Raw genomic sequence first — 25,707 nt, 5'->3', positions numbered from 1 at the left:
GTGTGCCGACTTCCCTCGGTCCATGGCTTCACACATCACAATCACCTCCGAGAGTTGTTTGGTCAACCAGCTAATCTCGGGGACATGATTGGATCACCGAGAGTCCAAACCCCTGTCGGCCACTAACCCCGTATATCTGTATGGATGTGGATATAAACACATGCATTTTGTATAAGTGTGAGTGATTGTTTGCGATTGATTAGAGGATGAACGAGAAAAGCAATATAATATTTTAAAAGCAGCATGGAGGATGCGTCATCCCATTACTCTCTTTCTGTCTATAACCTGATCCTTAATTAATTCCTCTAAGCTACAGCGCATGGATACACAATGCACCTGGTACCTGACCTAACGACAGGCTTATTGTCTTGATGCAAACACACACACACATAACACAGCAGTGCCTCCCAGTCTGATTGAACCTCCTGTCAAGTTTCATCATTTGTTTTCCGACAGGGCCATGAGAGAATCAGCGTGTTCACAAATTTGTGGTGGTGATGGAGGAAGAAGAGAAGCCTTAATAACAGCGAGAAAGAAGAAATCAAACATCCTTGCAGTTTTCACCAATGGCTTTTTTTTTTTTTTTTTACCACGGCTTAAAAACCTTAAATGCTACCCAGAGCAAATGGTGCATGGTATTTATTCAGTGGCACAAGGATTAAAGTAAACTATGTTCCACTCTTGACAGGCATGGCACCATGAAAGAAGGTAAAACGTTCAGGGTTTTTATCCTTTTACTGAGAGGAAATTCCTTAAATAAAACTCCACCTCAGTGGAGTTACACACAGCATTGCTAATGCAATTTGCATTTCTGGTGCAGTTTTAATATTTGGTTGTGTATTCCTACACATATGTGGTCAAACATAGACAACATAATAGCGCATCTTAATATGGGAACAACATGAGGGGATTTCAATGTAGAGTGAAACACAAATCCCATGTTTGATGCAGAATAATGAGCACACAATATACCCGCAGTGTGAGTAATGTTTATATTGAAGTAATACAGTATCCAAGACCTCCTTTCAGCCCAGAAGGAGGGTTTTGAAAGCAGGTCGGACAGTGCAGGGTGACCCATTTACATCGACTGCAAACAAAGTCACCGGTCATCTGAAAGGAGTATAAATACAGTTGAGGTACACGAGGAAGGTTGGAAATGGGTACGAAAAACGTAAATTAATGATTGTTATTCAACATCACAAATAGTGATCCTGAGGGTTGTCTTTTCCTTGAATAAAAAGGAGAACAATGATGGAGCTCCTACAATTTAATGTTCTGTATATAAAAGTTAGCCGGCTTGCAATTGTAATTATCTAAAATGATGCACTTATTATCTCTGCCTGTTACATCCTGACCTGAAAGTGATGTTCACTGTGTTCTTTTTGAAAACATGTGGAACTGATGCTATTACCAACGAAAAGTAAATAATGCATCACTAATTTCCACTGCCAATGGCTTTTAGATAGACAGATATACTTTATCGATCCCCAAAGTGGAAACCACAATAACACACAGATGACTGAGTTGCCGACAGGGGCGGCGCCAACAATTATTTAAGACAAGATTTATGATGACAGCAGGTATCCATAAAAAAAAGTATGGATTACGGCACAAAGAGCTGATAAACATTGGGTAAAAATTTAAAGTGAAACTGCCACAGAGTTAATGACAATGCATCCTAGTTTATAGTTATATAGAGTTCAAGTATATTTAAATAAATATATTAACATTTAAACCCAGTGAACAGAAATAGATGATTATTAGTATATTCCTTTTCTATTGAAAAATCTGAATAAGTCAGTGTCTCTTCCTGTGAATGACGAGGAACACAGGTTTCTGTCACCCCTTCAGTGGACGCCATTAAAGTAGTGGGAATGTTTCCACCCATAAAAAAACAGAACATTACTGTTTGTCATCAAAGTGGACTGGATACCAAAGTGGAAGTCTCTCCTGAAACACCAACATTTATAAATAAATGATAAATAAAATAAGACATACTTTCATACAAACGCTCAGTTGCAAAATTGCTGTTTCTTGTACAGTTATTTTTTTGTAGTAACTTGATATGTAAGGGGTTTATTTTGTGTGTGTGTGTGTGTGTGTGCGTGCACACTTGTGTGTCTGTTGGTTTACCTCCACATAGAGAATGGGAAAGATACCAATCTTGTCTCCCAGCATGCCTTCTGCCCAGTTCTCATCCACTCGCCTGATTACTGTCAGTACTTCATCCTGGAGAGAGAGGCGGAGAGTGAGACTACACACACACACACACACACACACACACAAACACACACACACCCTGTTGGTACATTTGAATCAATATAGGAAAATGTCTTATTTAGGGTGATTTTAAGAACAAATGAAGGAATAAATAAATGAATGTTTGTTTTTTGCGTGATTAGTGATGAGTTAGAGCCAGTAGTGTACTTTTGGAGTGTTCAAATCACGTTTTTTTCAAATCACGACATTGCCAACCTAACCTGTATACATAATTAAATAACACGTAACAAATAACTTGCAAGTATATGCTCACCTTTACCTATATACTTAGTATTGCACAAAAGTTTCAGGCACTTTGGGTGTTTAGATTCGTATCAATAATGCAATACCATCAGGGAGGTGGCTGAAGAAACCCTGATCTCAACATTGTGGAGTCAGTCTGGTCAGACTCTCTTACATGAGGAAACAGAAGCAACTGAGATGCCTAAATCCACAGAAGAAGTGTGGCAAGTTCTCCAAGATGCTTGTAAGTAACCTGTATTTTCTGTCTACTATACTTCATCCTGTAGTTAAATAAAAACTATTCATGGCATTATTTTTGAAAGCATTCTCATGTTACTTTTAGTGCCTAAAACTTTTGCACAGTACATATGATATTCTCAGCTATATTAAATCCTACACACATATAGTGATATTACATCCCTTCACCACACACACACACACACACAGACTTCATCAAGAAAGTATTTTCCCCCTTCTTGTTCCTCTCCTCACATGAATATAATATCTTGGTTAGACCATTAGGGACGGCGGTGATAATGCTGGTAAATGACTGTGTATTAGTCATACTGAATAATTACCTTTCACACTGAGAAAACAATATCACACACACCGGTTCCGCATGACAACACACATACAGCACACCGCAGGGGTATGCATCTCTACGTGAGTATATGACTTAGTGTAATCTTCAATCGTTAACCTGTTGATTAGTTTTGCCCTAAAATGCAAAATAATATGGACTATTAACAGCTTATTGTCATCTGTTAATATAGATGTCGAACACAGTATGTTTGAGATGAAGTATCTATTGCTTGTGTTGCACTTTGTCTTAAAACACCTACAATGAAGTGTACTGCACACTGTAATTTAATAATCTCTCTCTTCCTCTCTTGACAAACACAGTCAGGGCGGATATGTCGAACGTTCGGTCCTATCACAAATGAGTCTGTGTAACAGCGAGAACCAAACGACAAGCTTTGAGGAACAAGACAGAACAAGGAATACAAATGACTGTTTACACCAAATCCAGCCTGGATACACACTTCTTAGGGAGTGTCTTCTCTCATTTTGTCTTTATCTCACCATCTCCATAGTGATACTTTGAAAAATGGAGCAATTTTGAGACTCATTTTTAAGAGGTGAGATGTGAAATGGAAGTATACGGAGCCCCTAAAAAGCGTTTTTTTGTTTTATATTCATTTAATGATTTATGTATTTATGATTGGTATGTATGTCAAGTATGTTTGGGAGATGAATGTTTTGTGATGCAGCGACGCTGAGCCCAAGAAAATTTTCCCTAAGGGGACAGTAAAGCATATCTTATCTTATTTTCTGAACTACTTTGGTGAAAAATGTTGATCATTGTTTCCCACAGCCCAATATGATGTCCTCAAATGTCTTCTTTTGTCTCTACCAACAGTCCACAACCAAGTTTACTATCATACAAACCAGAAAATATTCACATTTGAGGAGCTGAAATCAGAACATTCTTTTTACTTAAATGACCTGACAATGAATCAATTATCAAAAAGTCGGCAATTAATATAATAGTTGACTAAGCTCTAAATTTTACGCTCCCTCATAATACTTTTGCGTTGCCTCACAGTATGTTTTGCACATCTTTGAATCCATAGAGGAAGGCTGAACTGGATAATGATGCAATAGTATGAGTGTCTCAGCTGTGACTGCTCTGCCAGAATTCTGTATGATTGCAGCTAATGTTGCGATAATTAGCAGAGTTAGTTAAACTAGTTCTCTAAACTATATTATGACTGGCAGCTGCTGCTGTGATTCTGACAGGCAGTAACTGTTATTCTATAGCCATGGGATGGCTATAGCTTTGGCCTCTGCTCTTGCAGTATTTGTATGTGCGCTGGTTTGATTGTTATGCTGACAGCTGTGACACATTAATAATGGGTGTAACTAACTACATGCAGGGGTGGTGTAGTGTGTGCGGTGAAGCGAAAGAGCAGTGCTTGCTGAGCTGTAGCTATTCCTGAATTCTGCTGTATGATAACACACCTGTCATATCTGATAGAAGCACCGTATTCAAATCCCGAGTGTCAGACTATTAATCAGAGCGGTGAAGAGTAGCTACAGTTCAGCTGCTGTAGCTATATCCATCGCAACATAGCAACAACCACAAATGAAGCTGTAGCCCGAGCAATAAGCCTGTCCGCAGTCACAGCCACAGCTTCAACCAGAGCTCAACCCACAGCCAGGCAGCTACAGCTGTGGACACAGTCAGTGTCGAGGCAATGCAAGGTTATTGTGAGGTAACGCAAAAGTACGTTAGAAAAAAATAACCGTTCAATGGCTCTGTAGAAATGCTTTAATTTAACCCTGTGTCTAAAGGTAGGGTCTGTGCTGTCCCCCTGACTTCAGTGGGGAGTTCATTCCACCTCTGTGGCGCCAGTACAGAGAGGAGCCTTGACAAAGATGACCACAAGGCCCTCAGAGTGAAGGGACGGCTAAACCTATGGAGGTAGAGGAGTGCATTGGTCAGGCTGGAGTGCAGGATTTGACAGTGCATGGAAGTAGAAAGGAGCAGGTCCTTTCACTGCCCTGTAGACCAGAGTCTTCAACTGGATGAGAGCAGCAAAAGGGATCCGGTGTGGTGAGCGGAGAAGTGGAGTAGTGTGGGTGTTTAATAGCAGGTGGGCAGCAGCATTCTGGACTAGCTGCAGAGGTCTGGTGGCAGATGCAGGGGCTCAGGCGAGCGGGCAGTCCAAGCGGGAGATGACAAGTGTCAATGCCTGGCTGCCTCCCTAATGAGTAAGGTGCCGCCTCCCTAATGATGTTGTACAGGAGAAACATACAGCAGCAGGCTCCTGCTGCGATAACTGGTAAGAATGACAGTTCATCCTCCAAGCTTCACGACCAAGTTCCATGCTGTTCGAATCAACCAACTTACCATCTTACAGCTTTGAAAAGGAGATGTTTTTTTTTTTCAGCAGTACAGATTTTATAGCTCTAGTCGTGTATTCTTGTTGCTTCGAATGTAAAAGCCAATAGCGTTAATTTTAAGAACATGGAGGAAAAGGTCAAAACTGCATTTCCTTTGGGAAGGAACCACACAGAGCTTGTACTTTTCACTCTGTTTGAAGTTGCTCTGGTTTACATCACAAGAACCAATCTGTGAGTAGAGTCAGTAATGATAAATTATTAGTGTCCTACAAAGAAATAGTCTGGTTTAACACAATAGATAAGTGTTTGCTTCTACTACAGTATTTATCCATCCCTCCAAGGAGGTTTCTCTGCACTGATTCTTCCATGCTGCCTTCCCATATTCTTATATTGCTATGTTTGTGCTGTGATTGATACAACAAGTGTCCTCAGATGAGTGTGTGATCAGTATATGTGTGTGTGTGTGTGTGTCTGTGTGCGCTACCTTGCTGAAGGCCAGACAGTCTTTATCCTGGTCTTTGTTTTTGACCTCAAAGTCATACAGTGCTTTGCCCTGGGGCGGAGTCTGGCTCAGGGGACGCAGCAGCTGGATGTAACTAGCAGGCAAGAAACCATGGCAACCGTTGAGCTCGCCGTGGTACCAGTTGTCATCCACCTTACGTCGCAGGATGATGATGTCACCCTTGGAGAACTGGAGATCGCCTGGCTCCTTTCCCTCGTAGGAGTACAGGGCTTTACCACAAGGCAGTGCTGGAATATTCTGCAAAACATACACACATACAAATACTTATTGTAAGCACAAAACATTTATTTATACACAAGTTTGAACAGATATCATACCACCATTTTTTTTAAATTATATTATTTTATATATAAAATTATATTTACAACAGGTTTATCTTTTCAACAACAGTAACAAGGCAGTATGCTCGATGTAGTGTGCAAATAGTTTGATATCAATAAAGAAATAAAAGGGAAAGGGGAAAATAATCAAATTAATTAATTAGAGATCAAATACATTACATAAGGCTCTAGTTTTCACAGCTTTAGAGTTTGTGCAGGATTTCAGTGTGACTAGGTAGGATTTTAAGCAGGACATGAAGACAGTAGGGTTGGGCTTCCCTTTTGCAAAATTGCTGGAGTGTATATGAAATCTTGCTAATAAAGAAATAATATTAATAACATGCATTTTCCTGGCAGACATTTCATCAGCAAAAATACCAAATACAATGAATTCAATTTTAAATTTGAGTTGAGGATCTTATTTAAGGTGATACCAAAAAGTTTGCCTAAAGGTACAGTCCCAAAAAAGACAGGTTACTGTTTCATCTGTGTTGTGACAGACGGAACAAAGATGGTCAATGTTCAACTTATATTTTACAATAACTGAATTATATGTAATATTTTCAGAGACACTAAATACAGCCAACTGCTATTATTGTAAACTGTATACTGTATGTGCAAGGCAAGATTAGAAAGCTTAACAGGGGTAGCAACAGTAACTAAGAGGTAGGGGCTTAGTGAAAGGTCATTTTTTGTGGGCTGGTGGACTGAAATGACTGTAAGACTTAAGTCTGAATTGCCGGGACCTCGATCCTGCAAGTGATGTCTTTAATTAATAGAGGTTCAGGAAGTTTTCTCCACTCACATTCTGCTGTTAAGAAGACACTTCTGTATTTTGCTCTTAAATTTCAGCTTGTTTCAGTGGCCAGATGTTATTACCTGTCAGTTATCTTCTCCTAAACCAGAAACCAGGGTCTCAGTGAGGATAAGCTGCTCTTCTGTACTGTTGCCCCACTAGTGATTAACATAAAAGGCCCAGGTGACAGGTATATTTTTTTAAATAAAAATCTTACATAGAGCAGCATTAAGTGCATTTTAAAAGCCTCTACAGAGGATTAAAAGCACTGCTTTCTAGTATTAGTGTCACTGTGTCGAAATGATGGCAGATAACTACACCTCATAAACCTTGGGGTTGACAATTGCGTGAGTTTCTGGTGAAATGCTGTTTCATTATATTCTTCCTATTAAAGAGCTGGTAAGTGCTCCTTTGTGCCATGTCTGGAACAAATCAGTTTCAAGTCTGGTATATGACAATAAAAATACATTGTATGTGTTTGTTCTCTACTCTTCATTTTAACATTTGTGGTGTCCTATATTGGAGAGGTGCAAATGAAGTAGTGACTCCTGCAGTCATCAGTAAATTAATATGAAAAAAATAACCTGGGGGGCAAACTGGTTTTGAAGTAACTTAAAACAGTGGAAAATTCAATATGCTGCAAACTGTTGGCCCTGGAGACAAATTTGCAGAGCATGGATAGTTGGATATGTGCTCCAAGTTTCATTTTATTCCCCCCAGCAGTACGTAAGATATGACTGGTTATTAAAATGTTTGCCAGGTAATTGCTACTCCCACCTTGGGCCAAACACAGTAATTTTGAAAATGCCAGAGTGGTTTGATGCATTACTCTCTGGAGTTACATCAAAATCAGGTCTGGAGTGTCTAACTTATCATATGCTATTAGACACATACTGACCCACTAACCCTACACAAACTGATTTTGTACAAAATGCCATACTTGTGTAGAATATGAGCAAAATGCTGCATTGAAATTCATGTTAAAGGTCACCTTATTGATATACAGTATTCTCAATTAATCCATGTCCAATCATAGGTTAGCAACTGTAACTACGCACAGGTCTGCCAAGCTTCGGTTTTCTCTACATGCTGAGGCAGTGTGCATGTGTCTACAGTGAGTGTGATATTTGTCTTAAAGTCTGGAGGGTAGTGTACTTTTTTAGCCAGCCAAAACCACAAACACAAGAGTAAAAGTGTAAGGAATGCATTAAACAGTGTATGTCTGCTATACATAAACTGCAATTAACTAAGCTTAGTACCTGCAGTAGTGACCAATGGTTATTTACAAGACCAAAGGTGTACTCACATTACAGCGTAAAAAGGGTTTTACTCTGCTTTTTTTGCAGTATTTACCACTGCTAATGTTGCTAGCAGTAGATTGCTGTATTTCAGAGAATGAAGCGAAAGAACAAACCTGATAGCTGCATCTGCATATTGATATTTCACCAAGCAAATATCTTTTTTTTCTGGTTTTGATGAGGCCAGTTTGCTAGTTTGCTAGTTTTGTCCACCAAGGTAAGTGCAATAATGATCAAATTCAAATTTGGTGCACCGTGATATGCACCTGGTGAGATTGCTGACTTTTGCCTATATGAAATATAGCTTTAGCCTCAGTCTTTTAGCATGATTTCATACCATATATGTAGCCATCAAATGCATATTTAAGACAATAAAAAGTCAGCAAGATAAGGCGTTTTCATGGAGATATCGTTAGTTTAATTAGCTAGCTACAGCTGTTAAAATCTGCCAGCAACAGTTATCAGAAAGCAGAGGCCTGCTTTTGTTTACCTCTTTTCTGAAATCAGGGGCCCATTGTTTAAAAAATTACTAATAATTTTAAGTGGTAATCTGTCATTGTTAATCATTGTAAATTGCCTAGCAACAGTAATTAAGCAGACCAAGGCTTAGTAAAAGGTCAATTAAGATGTGATTAAGCAAACTGGATCTATTTTATCATTGTATATACTCACAAAATATCCTTTTTTCACATAAAAGACTCAAATAGACAATTTGATATAGTTTTAAACCTGCACAATATAAAAGTGACCAGTGACACATAGATATTTATCATCACAGCACACCTATATTCACATTCACCACCACACACACCCAAACAAACACTGCAGTACTCAGCACACACTTAATATACTGAACATGTTCTTGAAGGAGACAGGTATTAAAAGGGAGTTTATCTTATAGAGGATTCAGGTAAATACACAGCAGTGTGTTGGCCAACAGAGGAGAAGATGCATGAAAGACAAACAACTCCTTTTCTTCCCAGAGAAGGTGTTTACTATTATATCAACACACACACACACTTTCAGACAAACACACAACCTTTATGTACACTCTCATGCAGACTGATTTCTCGCTACACTGAATAGAAAAGCCCGAGGGTCCACTGCCTGGCTGTTCTGAGATCAGTGGTGACGCAATATAAGGAAACACACAGACACACACATACACACCCAAACAACAAAAATCCAGTCTTCATGCTATTTTGACTGTTACTACTGCTACTACCACTGCTGCTACAACAGGTACTACAGTAAATTATACAATATTCAATACCAAACATTTTTATTTTTGGCATCTTTACCTTTATTGGACGGATTTGGTGAAGTGACAGACAGGAAACAAGGGGAGAGAGATGGGTATGACATGCAACAAAGGTCCCTGGCTGGAATAGAACCAGAGACATCGCAGTCATATGGTATGCATAGTAACCATTCAGCTACCGGAGTGCTAAATACTTGACATTGCATTGACACTACATGGCCAAAAGAATGTAAACAATGTTTGGTCTATGAATTGTCAGAAAATGATGAAACATGTTGATCACTGTTTCCCAAAGCCCAAAATGCAACCTCAAATATCTTGTTTTGTCCCAACCAACAGTCCATAACCCAAAGATATTCAGTTTACTGTCATAGAAGACTAAAGAAACCAGAAAATATTCATATCTAAGATGCTGGAACCACACAATTTTAGCATTTCTTTCTTAAAAAAATGACTCCAAATGATGAATGGATTATCAAAATAGTTGGCGATTAATTTAAATTCTGCTAATCTATTACTCGTTCAAAAATCACAGCTATTACTGTAATCCGCTGCAATAACAGCCTCCACTCATGTGGGAGGGTGTTTCACAGGATTTTGGAGCCTGATAGTTGCAGTGATTTGACAGAAGAGCATCAGTGTTGGCCAACAAGGCCTGGCTCAGAGTGTGTGTTCCAGTTCATCTAAAGGGTATAGGAGGGGGTTAGGCTCATTGCTCTGTGCAGGCCAGTCACATTCTTCCACACCTAACTGTGAAAAACTATTTATTTATGGATATAACTTGAAGAAACAGGAAAGGAACTTCCACACACTGCTGCTACAAAGTTGGAAGCCCACTAGTGTCTAAAATATCATTGTGTGTATGTTGTAGCATTAAGATAACTGAAAGGACTAAGCCAAACTACAAAGAACGGCCGCAGAACAAAAGCTCACAAACATAAACCTTTGTGGCCATACAGTGTAAAAAACAAAGTGATCTTTACACATTTAATCATATCAACCTTCCCACTTCACCTTCAATCACTTCAACTTCCCACAACTAGCTGATGCTGAGCAAGCATGTTCAAAGTGTGTGTTTCTATTTGTGAGGGCATGTGTGAACCCCAGATGGGCTATAATGGGCTTGGGAGGGGAGGTGAGGGCGTATGAACTTTTCCACATCTGTCTCTCCCTGTTTTACCAGTGCAACCATTTAACCTCAACGATGGGAAAGGGAGAAAGAGAGATGGAGAAGAAGTGGTACAGGATGAGATGAGTCTATAGGGCTACATTCACATCACAGGCCTCGATGCTCAATTACAATTTTTTAGTCAGATCCAATCTTTTTGTGTTGATTGTTCACATTCACGTTCTCAACACCGTTGAGCTAAACTGCCGCGCATGTGCAGATTTAGCCGAAATGTGAGCTGCATGGTCGACGTCATTTGTACAACAGTCAAATCATAAACACGGACGACATAGCTGTGCTAGCATAAGCTTCTTCCAGTTTGGTTTGAATAGAAGCTTCTCCATAAATGTCCATCAAATTTGAAACTTCCTCATCTCTCCATTGACCCCTCACTGTTGCTCTCCTCCGTGTTTATTTTTACCGGGCTGTGAGGTGATGACAGGCAATATGCGCAGGAAAGTGAGATGTTACAAAAACCACATGAATTTCGGATCTGACCGATCTGACAGCGGTTGCATAGCCATCTAAGATGCTGGAACCACACAATTTTAGCATTTCTTTCTTAAAAAAATGACTCCAAATGATGAATGGATTATCAAAATAGTTGGCGATTAATTTAAATTCTGCTAATCTATTACTCGTTCAAAAATCACAGCTATTACTGTAATCCGCTGCAATAACAGCCTCCACTCTTGTGGGAGGGTGTTTCACAGGATTTTGGAGCCTGATAGTTGCAGTGATTTGACAGAAGAGCATCAGTGTTGGCCAACAAGGCCTGGCTCAGAGTGTGTGTTCCAGTTCATCTAAAGGGTATAGGAGGGGGTTAGGCTCATTGCTCTGTGCAGGCCAGTCACATTCTTCCACACTTAACTGTGAAAAACCATTTATTTATGGATATAACTTGAAGAAACAGGAAAGGAACTTCCACACACTGCTGCTACAAAGTTGGAAGCCAACTAGTGTCTAAAATATCATTGTGTGTATGTTGTAGCATTAAGATTTCCCTTCATCAAAACTGAAAGGACTAACCCAAACTACAAAGAACAGAACAAAAGTTCACAAACATAAACCTTTCTGGCCATACAGTGTAAAAAACAAAGTGATCTTTACACATTTAATCATATCAAATATTTCCCACAACTAGCTGATGCTGAGCAAGCATGTTCAAAGTGTGTGTTTCTATTTGTGAGGGCATGTGTGAACCCCAGATGGGCTATAATGGGCTTGGGAGGGGAGGTGAGGGCGTATGAACTTTTCCACATCTGTCTCTCTCCCTGTTTTACCAGTGCAACCATTTAACCTCAACGATGGGAAAGGGAGAAAGAGAGACGGAGAAGAAGTGGTACAGGATGAGATGAGTCTATAGGGCTACATTCACACCACAGGCCTCAATGCTCAATTACAATTTTTTAGTCAGATCCAATCTTTTTGTGTTGATTGTTCACATTCACGTTCTCAACACTGAAATGCCAAAATGTGAGCTGCATGGTCGACGTCATTTGTGCAACAGTCAAATCATAAACACGGATGACATGGCTGTGCTAGCATAAGCTTCTTCCAGTTTGGTTTGAATAGAAGCTTCTGCATAAATGTCCAACAAATTTGAAACTTCCTCATCTCTCCATTGACCCCTCACTGTTGCTCTCCTCCGTGTTTATTTTTACCGGGCTGTGAGGTGATGACAGGCAATATGCGCAGGAAAGTGAGATGTTACAAAAACCACATGAATTTCGGATCTGACCGATCTGACAGCGGTTGCATAGCCGGAGATCGGATATCTGATTTGAGTCACTTGGAGGCAAAAAAAAAAAAAACAGACATAGAAAGAAAAGGAGAGGAGAGGAGGAGGAAGAAGAGTTAAGGAAGAAACCGAAAGGTCGCCATTTCAGTTCCTGCACTGGTATCCTTGGATAGGAAGTCAAAATCAACATCCGACCCTCCCTCTATTGCACAACTAGAGTACCCTTGAGGAGAAGGAAGAAGTAGTAGATTTCTCACTCTAGTCTCACTTCTGTCTTTTCTTGCATCTACTCACCTATGCTCAGCTTTCCCCATTTCCCTTTCTCCCTTGATGCTTCTATATCCTTTCTCACCCTCCCGCTATTTTCACCTCTCTCTCTTCTAGTCTCTCTCTCTTCTCACTTTAATTCCTTCTTTGTCTTTCTTCCCCTGGGCCAACAAACTTGGGCGAACACCTAGAGGCTGCTGGAGGGCATCAGAAGAAAAGTGCTGGCTTTGCTGCTCGATGCTAGGAGGAGATCGCTAAGCACGGGGCAGGAGGGTCAAGCTTCATCCAGGAGGTCTATATTTTAAAAAGAGAAAGATCCCACCTGAATTTAAAGAATGGGCCAATTCATGTTGCATTTTTCTAGTTATTCTGATCAAACGCACTGTAGGTGTGATGTTCCAAAATCTATCAGAGAGATCTATCTTTTTCAGGAAGTTCTGCCTCAACTCTCATTTCTTTTTCAAGTTGGAAAAACTTAATGAAAAACTTAAACTCATCATGCACATTTCCAGGTCTATATTTTTACTCCGGGGCCCTACTGAAATATTTTTGCATGATTTACAGTTACAAATTTATCTTATACTGGCTCTTTATGCAGCCTCTCAGTTTGAGCCTCTGTCTGAAACAGGCCATTTTAGCAACATGAGGTAACATTGCATACGAAGCGATCAGGGCCGGCATTTCTACAAATGTTCACCTTAAGCTTTGTACTTTTGACGATGTTTAACATAAGACATCTGACATTATAACAGAATATAAATAACAGAAAACCAGAAAAAGCATGATATATCGCCTTTAATGTGCACCACTATTGGTATCACTCCACCAAACACACACCTCATAAGAATCACTACATGGTTTAGGCAGTTAATGTAGCCTGCAAGTTAATTTGCCTGCAAGACATTTGTAAGACCTGTGGGAACAATGAATATAAAAATTGGTTTTACTCTTTCCTTTCTACACATCACGATTTTATTTCTTTCCTCTCACAATCTTTCTTTTTCACTTCTTTCTCTGCCTGTTTAAGCTCTGTCACCTTCAGTTTTCTTGTCTCCCTCTTTCGTTCCACCTGCTGTGCTACTCGTGTGACTATAGCAGCTTTGCTAGGTGTCTTTACAGCACTATAAAGGCCCTTTAACACATGCACTTTACAAGTGTTCTAATAAGTTGTGCCACATGTTTTAGATAACAGTGTAGTAAATGTAACATTTCATTATTGGTTCCTGTGCACAGGGAAATCCAATTTTATAAATGAAATACTGCAAATAAACCAATTCCAGCTGCAATTTTGTAGAAGAGATACATTTAAAGTTGTCTTGGCAAAAAACAAATCTCGGAAATCCGCCTTAGAAAATTGCATTGTGCATACACAAGACAATCAAAGTTTTCAGCTTTAACTTAAGCCAACATCTTACAGCATGAAAATCCAGTGAGACAGCTTTACCTACAGAATCAACAGCATTTGAGTCTATTAAGGATTAAGATGAAAGCAGAAATTTATCTACTATATCTTGTCCATTTTAATTGCGGTGGCTTGTGTGCTGCCTTTTAAACTGTGTAAAACAGGCCACATAATTAAGACCATTTATTGTTATATTGTGTGGGCGCACAGATTTGTTATCTAGGTGAGGCGCTGAAGCAATAATCAGCCATTTTCTTGCAAAATATGTTTCAAAATCCGTTGCAGAAGCAGTCTGTGAGATAACTGAGAATACTCTTCTTTGTCGGTGATGTCATTACACCAGTGTTTTCCTGAGCAGAAAAAACAATCTATTCAGAATAGCCATTTCATGTGTGAAAAGAGTTGAGATGGAATCGTGCGAATGGCAAAAACCAAGGCAGGAACATTGCATCTTCCATGTGTGAAAAGAGTTTTTTAGCGTCGTACCTGACAGCAGCAGAATATTATCATCAGTCACACGCACACACACTAACACACACGCACACATGCACACACTTATTCACCAAGTGAATGCTATCTCACCCCTGTGGTGCAGTTATTAGTGTTTGTGGATTTCAGTAATGGACAGAAGGGTTGTGTGTGTGTGTGTGTGTGTGTGTGTGTGTGTGTGTGTGTGTGTGTGTGTGTGTGTCCACTGCCCTTCCCTTGTGTTCACTGCCCACATACAACAAGTCTTACAAGCAAAGGATTCAGCTGGTGATTTTCGAAATTTTTTCTTATTGTCAACAGAGCCAAACCAACAATGAACTCATCCTACTCACAAGTATTATGTGTGTATTCCATGTAAGGCAGAGGTCACTGTGCATTTGCAGCAACACGGCTCCATTCACAGAGCTTCGCCAGCTTGTTGTGCTACATATCACAACCTCTTCACTTTGTACTGAAGTTCTTTGAGAAATTTACAGTGTATAATTTAGCAGCCTACAAAGTTGACTGAATACGCGATCTCAGTTATTAGTCTTTGGAGCCCTTTTTAAACAAGCTACTGTGCCCAAACTCCTTATGGCAAAGGAACACCTAGTGCAGCGGTGTGACTCATTGAGGTGTTTTTAATATTTCTTAGACAACGACGGAAGTCTACAGCACAGAAGAATAAGATATTTCGTGCTTTGGATACACACACAATACTTGTAAATAGGACGAGTTCATTGTGGGTTTGGCTCTGCACATGAGATTTGTTGGCGAGATGAAAAATATAGAAAATCGCCAAACTTGTCTTTTAAGCCTGAATAAAATGCAGTCTAAATTTGGCAAATTTTGATTTAAATCAGGAGCAGCCCAATCAAATAATTAAATCATTCAATACTTCAGTACTTGACAGTTTTTGTTACTACAAAAGCGTTAATATTAGGCTTGATATCCAGCTGTTTATTGGTCAAAAGATTGCTGTTTTCTTGTTTCCTTCTTGTTACGTTTGTGTCTGTCGCTGCCTCCATGAAACTAGATTAATTTATTGTTAAATTTAATTTCACAGCAAGCTTGCATGACCACTGTGCAACCATCCATAATCAGGAAACTCTGTTATCCTATCAGGCTAAAGATCAGAATATGTTCTCACCTTTCATCTTGAGCTATAACAGGTCATGGTTCCACACTAGTGTATGTGTGTGAGTGAGTGTAAAGGAGAGAGTGAGCTGTGTCATTTCAGGTTAATGAGTACAGTACAGGTATTTTTATGCACAATGACCTATTTGAACTGAGAGAAGGAAAGAGAACACAGGCAACATATACACCTTTTTTAACTTCGTTTAACTATGTTCAAGTATTTTTTAAGCAAAAAGGCCAAAAATTAAATGGTTTCACTTTATCAAATGTGAATGTTATGATAGTTAAGTGAAAATCTTAAAGTTATGGACTGTTGTTCAGACAAAACAGGACATTTAAGTCATCTTAGGTCATTTTATTGATCAGCTAATTTGAAAGTAATTGGCAGATTAATTGACAATGAAAATAATCATTAGTTCCTGCCCTAAAACATACATACACACATACACACAACAGCCCACTCTTCCTTTTTTTAGACACATAACAAGATTACACAGTTTTTAGGCACATATGCATTCACACACTTGCATACACACACATACACACACACACACACACACACACACACACAAACACACCCTTATAACAGGATTAGAGTCCGTATGCCACACACTCGCTGATGCTGAGCTTATTAAATCAATAATTAACAGCCACCCTCAGCTCTGTGTATGAGAGAGTCAATAAGAAGCAGTTTCATCTGCTGGAACAACACGCTGCATCATCCACTACTCTTATCCTTGTTGATCTAAAGTGACCCCACTTACTTCATCTATTCATCTTTTATACCAGGCTGTGAAAAGTGCTGATTACACCGAGTGTTACCAGTCTTGACTTTTTAAAGTGATGTTGTGATTAGTGGTGCAGCAGCATGTTTTTATGGAGGCCAATATTACTAGTTTTAGATTGAAAGCTTTTCTCATGTTTGCCTTCAGTTTCATTATTATGTGCTGGCAACACTCTTCTGACTGACCTTTAAAAATGAAAGGGAATTTCTCCCTGTCAAATGTTAATACGCTCACAGTTGGTAACACGGCAAGAATGTGAAACAGATGCGCTAAATGTGATGCAAAAAGTTGACATCGCGTTTCTATATAATTAGATCATTCGCCACTGTAACAACCCAGTTTCACCATCGGTATTGTTAAAGATATTATTGAAGTAGATCAGACAATTCCATGCTAATATACTGTACAACAAAGAAAGTGAAATGAACTTCAGTGGCTATTTATGGCTAGTTAAAAGAAAAAAACAACTGTTTCAGAAAGCAGCTGTTAAATTGATAAATTTCATGTGAACGAACCACTTACAGACTTAGTAATGTCTTAGTAATTATGTTATTTGTCAGACAATATCTGTTGCTATCTGGTAGGTCACCTCTATAAATGTCATGTCACCTTCAGCAGAATAAAGCCCCGAACTTGAATTATGTTTCTCCTTATTTACTGTAAGACTGCACTGAGGTTTTGCGCTGGTAAAAATGGAAGAAAAACAGTGTTGCTGAAATGGTGTGTTTGGGCTCAGGCAGTATATATTTTAAGGCGTTTATCACAGCAGACTGACCACTGCGGCAGAGGAAACTGTCTGAAATTTAACGGCTAGGAAAAGCAGGTATAAAATCTGTGGCACTGTTTTAGCAGACACATACACACACGGAGGGAGAGAAACTGTAAGCAGGGAGAAAAAGTAAGTGGGAAAGAGAGAGAGAGAGAGAAACAGGCACTACAAAGTTACTTTACTTAGCAACATAAGACAAAAGAGCAGGAAGAGCAACAATCTGTTATTTTTCACATGACTCCACCTTTCTGTTTCCCTCATATCCCTCCTCCCTATTTTTCTGATATGATTAAAGCAGCCAATTATAGTTATAAAGTAGACTGTTGCTTCATCTGTTTACCGAAACAACCTCATCAGTTTTAAAGTTTTACCAAAAGCCTCCCTCTCCTCTTTCATCAACTCTTTCAATCACTGATTGACAACTGACTGAGTATTGCAGGATGAATATGCTCGCAGATCTAAAAGTGTCTTTTCTTCAACCCCTATTCCAAATCCAGCAGCAAAAAAAGACTTTTGTTTGTGCTCCGTTGTTTTCCAGACAAAACCGTCTGGCATCAGTTCTTAATGCAAATCAGATGAACTGCTGCTGGGCTCATTTACATTAGTAGTTTAGTAAATACCCCGCTGAATTAAACAATTGTGGTGACACATAAATTTGTGCCCCTAACGATAGTTTGCAACAGGTTTATATCTCTTTAAGGTCATCAGACTCCACGTGCTGAGAAGAATGTTAACAGGGTCATTAGTCTCGTCCTAATGGGTGCAACAAACTAACAGGAGCGTAAGGGAGCTGTCAATCAAGCAGTCTGTACACGCCCACACAGTCCTCACAGGAGGTCTAATCAGCCAAAATAAGTGAAAGCACCTTTTTGGGTTTACCATGAGTGCACAGGGCATTTAAAGATCCTTTTAAGTATTATGTCTTAAATTAAATAAAATAACCTGAATACGTGCCAGCAGATCATTATTTTAACAATACAGCATTAGGTTTAATAAGGACTTTAATTCAACTTGACAACACTCTTCTTAAGAGAGACAATTACTGGTGTTGCACTGCGCTTTGGGAAGAGTTAATAATGTCATCCGAGTACGCTGCAAAATATGTATGCAGCTCCAGCATATCCCTTGTGGCCTGCATAATAAAGACAAAAGCTTTGATGTGTGGATTTTATTTACCTCACATTACGTGCAGCCAGTTCATAGAGCTTTCCCAAAGGAAGGACTAAACATAACACTTTCAAAAAAGGTAGATGATTGAAAAAGAAAATTGCGGTATTAGTGTTGGTCCATTCACTTATCTTATTAGTTAAAGCCAATACTTTATCTAGCAGCAAAAGCTGACATTAAAAAAGAACATTACTAATACAAATGAGGAAAAAAACATTAGTTCTTGATATGGGAAACTGCAGACTCAAAATATAGCTAGATATTGAAATTAATAAGTAAAATGTCCCAATAATTATTGTATATTACTTAACATACTGTAGCTGGCATGAGGGAGAAACTGTCCTATGGTAGAAAACAATAACTGTCTGATATCAGATGTTTAATTAAGCTCACCTTGTGATCTTTAACTACAGTTTATAATATATAAGCTTAGCCAGAGAGAAACATGTACCATCATGTAATGTATGTGACCTCATCCACAGCAAACCTGTTCAGATTTTCTTGATAGATCAAGTTTGGATTCTGCATTTTGTCTTTTAGTGGTATCTGATGTGGCAGTAGTAACAGGTTTGGGAGATCTTGTCAACCGGCAGAGACGTAACAATGACTGCTGCCTTTTTCCTCACCTTCACTACAACTTTTCCACTTAAACAGTGTCCCTGTAGCTGCTGCAAACGTCACAAGGACAAGTGTCTCTACCAGCGGCTACATTTACAAAAGTTTGCACAGATTCGACAGCCTGAAGAAATCTGCACATCATCAAAATTGATTTATAAAAATATCTGAACACTAAACTACTACAGCAATAAATGGATAATAAAATGGCCAATTTTGAAATTGATACACTTACAAATCTATTTATATGTTTAATTCTGTATTTATAAGGTTGGAATGGAAAGGACTGTGAATCAATAGGAGAAACTTCATGGAGTGTGAAATAGAAGTGGATGTTATTGAGACTGAGGCTTTATTGTTTGGTGGTCATAGTACTGGTGTGACCAATAGGAGAAGATTTGCTGAGTGGCAGCACATCACAGCAGCAATGAACACAACTTCCTTTCTTCTTTTATTTATCTGTTATCTATTTTGATGTACAGCTGCTTTCCAAAGAGAATAGGTTAAAAGAGAGAGACAGAGAGAGAGAGAGAGAGAGAGAGAGAGAGAGCGAGAAGCTATTCTGGAAACTGAATGAAGTGGTTGGAAATCAAAACTGACACCAAGAAGCATGATGCTATGCGTATTGGCAGACTGAGCTGTAGTTGTGTCTGGCAGGGGTCAACAGTCACTGGAGCTCCCTGCCCTTAACGAGTGTCTGACTTTCTATAACTGGAAACTGCCTCATCGTTAGTGTTTTTCCTCGGAGGGCGGGAGACACAGATCTAAAGGTGGATAAAGCTGCTTCAAATAACCGGGCTGTTCCTCGAGCGTGAAGCGTCAAGCGTGTCATTTCTGCAACTTTCCGAAACAGACGAGCCAACATTCACACCCACTTAACGTAGTGATTGACCAGGTGCAGAGGTGAGAAAGGAGTCAGGCTTGTAACTTCTCTCTCTCTAGCTCTCCTTTTTCATTCATGACACCATTATTTCTGTCACTTTTCATTTGAACAAACGAGTGCAACACTATGAATGTCTTTCAAGAGAGACTGTCTGAAAATATTTAGGTATTTAACTGACATCGTGTTTCCCCAAACTCAACCCTCAAGCTGCTGCTGTGTTGCTTTGAAATGCTGCCAATATAGAAAGGATATCAGTCTCAAAAGGCAGCCAGTGGACGTTACTTTGCAAGTGATTGGATCAACCTTTGACCTTTGGTATATAATTGGCACTAGAATGAACAGCAATCACTAGACAAATGTACCAATGTGCTTAAGGTCTGCTTCTGCTTAAGCAGATGTTCACCTGCTGCCTCTTAGGAGTTAAGGAGTCAATGTGAAGCGCTGGTCTTTGTTGACATAAGGCACGCTACGAGAGAAGTGCCTGGTGCACCTGTAGCACACTTGGATACTGGCTGGGATTTGAAAGAATACATCATCACAGGTGGACGTGTTGGCTGCGATGAAAACCATGGCCAATCACATCAACTCCTTTCATCATTTTAGAAAGCAGCAGGATTCCAGTAGAAGGTTTTTTTTTCTCTGAGAAAACAAATATTCTGGTTCGGTGCATGTGCAGACTTCTAAGCGTGAATATATCGTCGCCCAGTATGCTGCCAAGGGTAGATGTCTCCTTTAAAGTTGAATTCATGCTTCTGGACATATTGAAACTTTCACCATGTTTTTTTTATGAGTAGCACTGTGGATTTTTATTTGGCATCCAAAAGATCCACTGGTTAAAATATCACTGAAGGGCCGTGTGAAGTGAAGTGCAGGTGAAGAGACAACCTGAGTGAGCCTCGCCAGCTTCATGTTGCACTTTGGGCTGTGCAACAAAAATGGAGCTCAATATGTTATCTGTTACAGGAGTTGCATACACATCCATCAGGCTCCCCTTTGTGCCTACGCAGTGTTTACAAATGAAGCCACAAATTAATTAATATGCAGATGTAGATACCTTTTCCGGTGTGCAAAAATGGAAAGAAAAACCAAGCCGAAACAAGCAATACACCCACGTCTCACCACACAGTGAGGCAGAGTGAAGTCTGTTTGTCACCGTCAAAAAATGTTTTGATTTCTTAGCATTAAATAAATAATTGAAATATATTAAAATACATCAAAAAACAGCTGAAAATATTTAGTTTAAATTCAATACACTGCATGGGTATTAATGTGTGTATTGACTGTTGAAAGCTGAGACTCAATTTTTGATGTTTCACTTCAAAGGAAACATTTGCATACTGGGTAGGGGATGTCAAGGAGCTTCAGGTTAAGTGAGCTTTGAGGGAAATAAGGAATTAAAGGGACTAAATGGTCTTGTTTGGAGAGCTGGAACACATCCCGTATGCTGGATTCACTCATCTGTCAACTCTATTGCTCAGCAACACTAACATTCCCTCGCCAAGCCAGTGTGTGTGTGTGTGTGTGTATGTGTGTGTGTGTGTGTGAAGGATGGTAGATGGGACAGGATGTTCGACTCCGCTCATATCCCCATCCATTTTTCTAGCACCAAACCATTCTCTGTCCCCTGTAGTCCATCTATTCACCTCTCTACAGACACTCTCTCTTTAACTGTGATTACTTTGCTCTCACTTCTCTTGCTCATCCGTCCTTGGAGGGGCACTGGGCCATTACAACTTTTTTCCTCACAATGTGTGTGTGTGTGTGTGTGTGTGTGTCTTAGAGAGTTTGTGTGGTGTGTGTGTGTGTGTGTGTGTGTGTGGTAATAGCATAGTAAATCTGCAGAGGTCTTTTTCCACTCTGCTGTGAGAGCGGCGTTTTATCATGCTGTGCTGTTTTATTGGAGCAGACAAAACACACACACACACATTCATGCACAGACGGACGCAAAAGTATTACTTGTGTGTTAAGTTAATGTTAATTAGCCGAATTAAAAAAAAAAACTTGAAAGATACATATTCTTTTTGGGATTTTCTGTTATTTACATCCTGTTATGATGTTGGATGTCTATGTTAAACATGGTCAAAGTTCCAAAACTTGAGGTTGACGTATGTAGAAATGTTTCAGCCTCTGAACGCTCTGTTTGCAACTTTTTTTTCCACCTTGCCGACAAGTTGTCGCTAAGGTTTTTCCATGTGTTGTTTGTGTTGTCCGTTCTCATATATCGGATCAGATTCGGACTCAAAAATTGACAGATGTTTTTGAGAAGTTGACATTTCGAGTAAAGAACGAGAGAAAAGTAGTGAAATCCTACTACCATAGTTTATTTAATAGATTGTTGACGTGGCCTCCTGAGCCGCCAGAAGTCGGCCGAGATGTAGCTTCCAGAAGCCAGCGGATCAACAGGATGGGCTCATCGGGAGGAGGGGGCTTTAAGGGACAGGAGCTAAACGGACTGTTTCAGACAGAGGCTGAAGTGAGGGGCTGTGTAAAGGTATATAAGGTCAGTATGAGATAAATGAATTTTTGAACTCATGCGAAGATATTCCAGTAGAGCCTCAGATTAGAAATATATACCTGGAAATGAGCATAATATGTCCCCTTTGAGTTAAAATACTTCGAATCCGTGAAATTAAGATACCCAAACACACCAAATATCAAAGAGTTGTAGCAGAAAAATGCAAATAATAGCAAATATTCATTTGAAAATACAAAATGTAAAACAACAAATTATGTCAACACGCAATTACATCCATGCAAACATTGGCGCACACACACATACACACCAAACACACACACAAGCTGTCTGGCAGTAATTCAGCACACTATTGATTCACTTTCCATCTATAATTCAGGATACAACACATATATGCGCGCACAGACACACACACACACACACACACACACACACACACACAGACTGGCAGTTTCTGAGAAGTAGGAAGACAAGAAACACAACACCACTGACTGTGTATAAACTTAGATACACCGACACACACACACACACACACACACACACACACACACACAAACACACACACACACACACACACACACACACATACATCTACACAAGTCTAGCCAGCAGAAACCAAGAGTTCATTCATCTCAACCTTGTCTTCACCTCTTCATCACTCCCTTCGTTCCTCCTCCTCCTCCATGTCTCCTCTCCTTCTTCACTCTCTGAGCACATCACTCCAACTCAGCTGAGGTGCCACCCTTCCCCCCCTTACCACTCACTCATCTTCCTCTTCCTTTGTTTCCTATCTTTTTCTTCTGACCCTAATGGACGGCTCATGGTGTCTCCACGATAAAAAAACAGGTTCCTCTAAGGAGCATAAACGTGCTCAATAAAGTATCATTAGATGTTGATATTCATGGAAACAATAAACATATCAGCCATACCAAATTTTTAGTAATTTGTCTAATATTTGTCAAGAGTTCTTACGCAAGAGCAAACAACAGACATCAATCTACTGAATGAGCATGGACACAGACAAGATGGAAGAGACTAAAATAAGATAAAGCAAATGACAAACACCTAAAATAGAAATGACAGGTAAATTAACAGGAAATAATACATAAATGCACTCCCAGTTGTTGATATTTTTGTTAATTTCTCATGCTGCAACCTGCAGGGATTAGTTCCTACTTCAGAGTCACAGTAAGAGCCAATAACAACTTATTAACTGCTATTTATAAAAAATCTCCCACTGCTTCACACACCAGCACACACACACACACACACACACAAACACACACATATATCCTCAGTCTTTCCCTTTTAGTAGCCACTTCATAAAGTGTGTTTGTTTCTGTTTAAATACAGGGTCACTGAAGCAGTGTGAACACTGAACACAGCAATCAGTGTAAATCATGTGCGTTGTTGCTCTTACTAACTTGATCCCAGTTGGAAAGTTTTAGCAAGGGTCTTGGCAAGGGTTTTGTTCTTTCACGCTTTGATGGAAGTTCAATAAAAAAGATCTTTCCCACGCTGTCAAAATCCCTTTTCATTCACAATTGTGACGTCAACATATCTGGCCAATGATCTTTATGCCTACGTTCTTCCAGCCAGTCAGTCCTTTGATGCTGTTCTTTAAATATCACTCTGTTTATGTCATTGTTCCATGATTGTGGAGATTCAACTGAGAGGATCCTTCATCATTGTGCTGCTTTACTCCACCTATCTATCATTTTCATGGGCCTATGATTAAAAGGGGACATAACATGCTTTTTTTGGATTTACATGTATATACAGCTTTAATGTCGGATATCTATGTTAAACATGGTCAAAGTTCCAAAACATGAGGTAAACGTATGTAAAATGCCGCCTTCAAGTCAAAAGCCCGAGATTCATCCTGCTCTGAATGCTCCAATTGCAAACTTAGCTCTACTTCCTCCTCTGACCACAGCAGATATTCTGTGTTCTGTAGCCTCTGTTGCTAAGGTTGTTGTTAAGGTTGTTCCATGGATTGTTCACGTTGTCCACTTGCATATTTCATATCAAATTCAAGCTCTAACTTATACGGATGTATTTGAGCAGTTTATATTAAGTAAAGAATGGTAATAAGAGAAATCTGACGACTATTGTTTGTTTACATCACCTCCAAGGCCTGACACTGGCCAATCAGGACAGAGTGGGCTCATTGGGAGGGGGGCCTTAAAGAGACAGGAGCTAAAACGACCTGTTTCAGACAGAGGCTGAACTGAGGGGCTGCATAAAGGGCCAGTATGAGATAAATAAGGATATTTTTTGAACTGTAAATCATACAAAGATATTTTAGTAGAGCCCCAGAATATAAATATAGACCTGGAAATGTGCATGATATGTCGTCTTTAATGATAATGCATCACGTCAATGGGATCTTATCACCAAAGTCCTTTTCTGTTGTTAATCTCGATAAATGTCGTTATACACTTCCAATTGATTTCTTCTTATAGAACTATTAAGTGTGGATTAAATAAACAACACTGTAATACATGTTCTCTTGTGATACCTCACTTACAGTTGATATCAACCCTCAATACTCCCTGAATACAGACCAAAATGTGCCCAGATCATTGAAGCCTGCTGAGTACTGAAAGTGAGTCAGATTCTTGGTCTTATTTACACATTCAAATCTGTACTCAAAACACACATTTTGTATTGTGGATTTGTGCGTGAAAATGTATAAAAGTGAATTTAGTTTGTTGTCCACAAACATTCACTGACAACTTTGTTTTTTTTCCACTTCTCAAAACCTAATAATTTGCATTTGTCAGTCCTAAAAAAACGCGTAAATAATGTGTGCATCACTTACACTAATGGAAATATATGTGTAAACCTTCCAAGAACTATAAAGTAACACAGAATAACTGCTACATGCTCCTAGAGCAGAGCTGTCAAACTGAATTATCATTGTTCACACATACACAAACACAGTTATCTTTAATCTGTCCTTTAGACTTTTGCACAATGTCACATAAACTTTCATCTTCACATTGAATATTCTTTGTGATTATACTCCATGATGTACTTTCATGGCTTCAAGTCATGCTTCTGCATCGAGGGTGTTTGACTGAGTGAACGACTGAGAAAGAGGCATTGACAGAAAGAGAGAAAGATAGAGCAAGATGAGAAGGAGTAGCGACAGCAAGCTTTAGTACAGAAAGCTTGGGGATCACATGCATATTCATAAGACTCATTTCCATCTGAGCTGTG

At 39.4% G+C, this 25,707-nt stretch overlaps 1 protein-coding gene across 3 annotated transcripts in view; it reads right to left on the bottom strand.

The window, feature by feature from the left end:
* LOC137192522 (E3 ubiquitin-protein ligase SH3RF3-like) overlaps nucleotides 1-25,707 on the bottom strand; it is a 105,602-nt gene that overhangs the window by 32,005 nt on the left and 47,890 nt on the right. For 2 of the 3 annotated variants that reach the window (XM_067603282.1, XM_067603281.1), the window contains exons 2-3: nucleotides 5,894-6,169; nucleotides 2,134-2,229 (exon numbers count right to left, since the gene is read on the bottom strand). In XM_067603282.1, the coding sequence (XP_067459383.1) occupies nucleotides 2,134-2,229; nucleotides 5,894-6,169 (372 nt within the window). The remainder of the gene's footprint in view (nucleotides 1-2,133; nucleotides 2,230-5,893; nucleotides 6,170-25,707) is intronic. The other variant, XM_067603283.1, reaches the window with a different exon arrangement.

The sequence above is a fragment of the Thunnus thynnus genome, chromosome 11, assembly GCF_963924715.1.
Source record: "Thunnus thynnus chromosome 11, fThuThy2.1, whole genome shotgun sequence".
Classification (NCBI taxonomy): Eukaryota; Metazoa; Chordata; class Actinopteri; order Scombriformes; family Scombridae; genus Thunnus; species Thunnus thynnus.
This window is presented reverse-complemented; position numbering and strand designations above follow the sequence as displayed.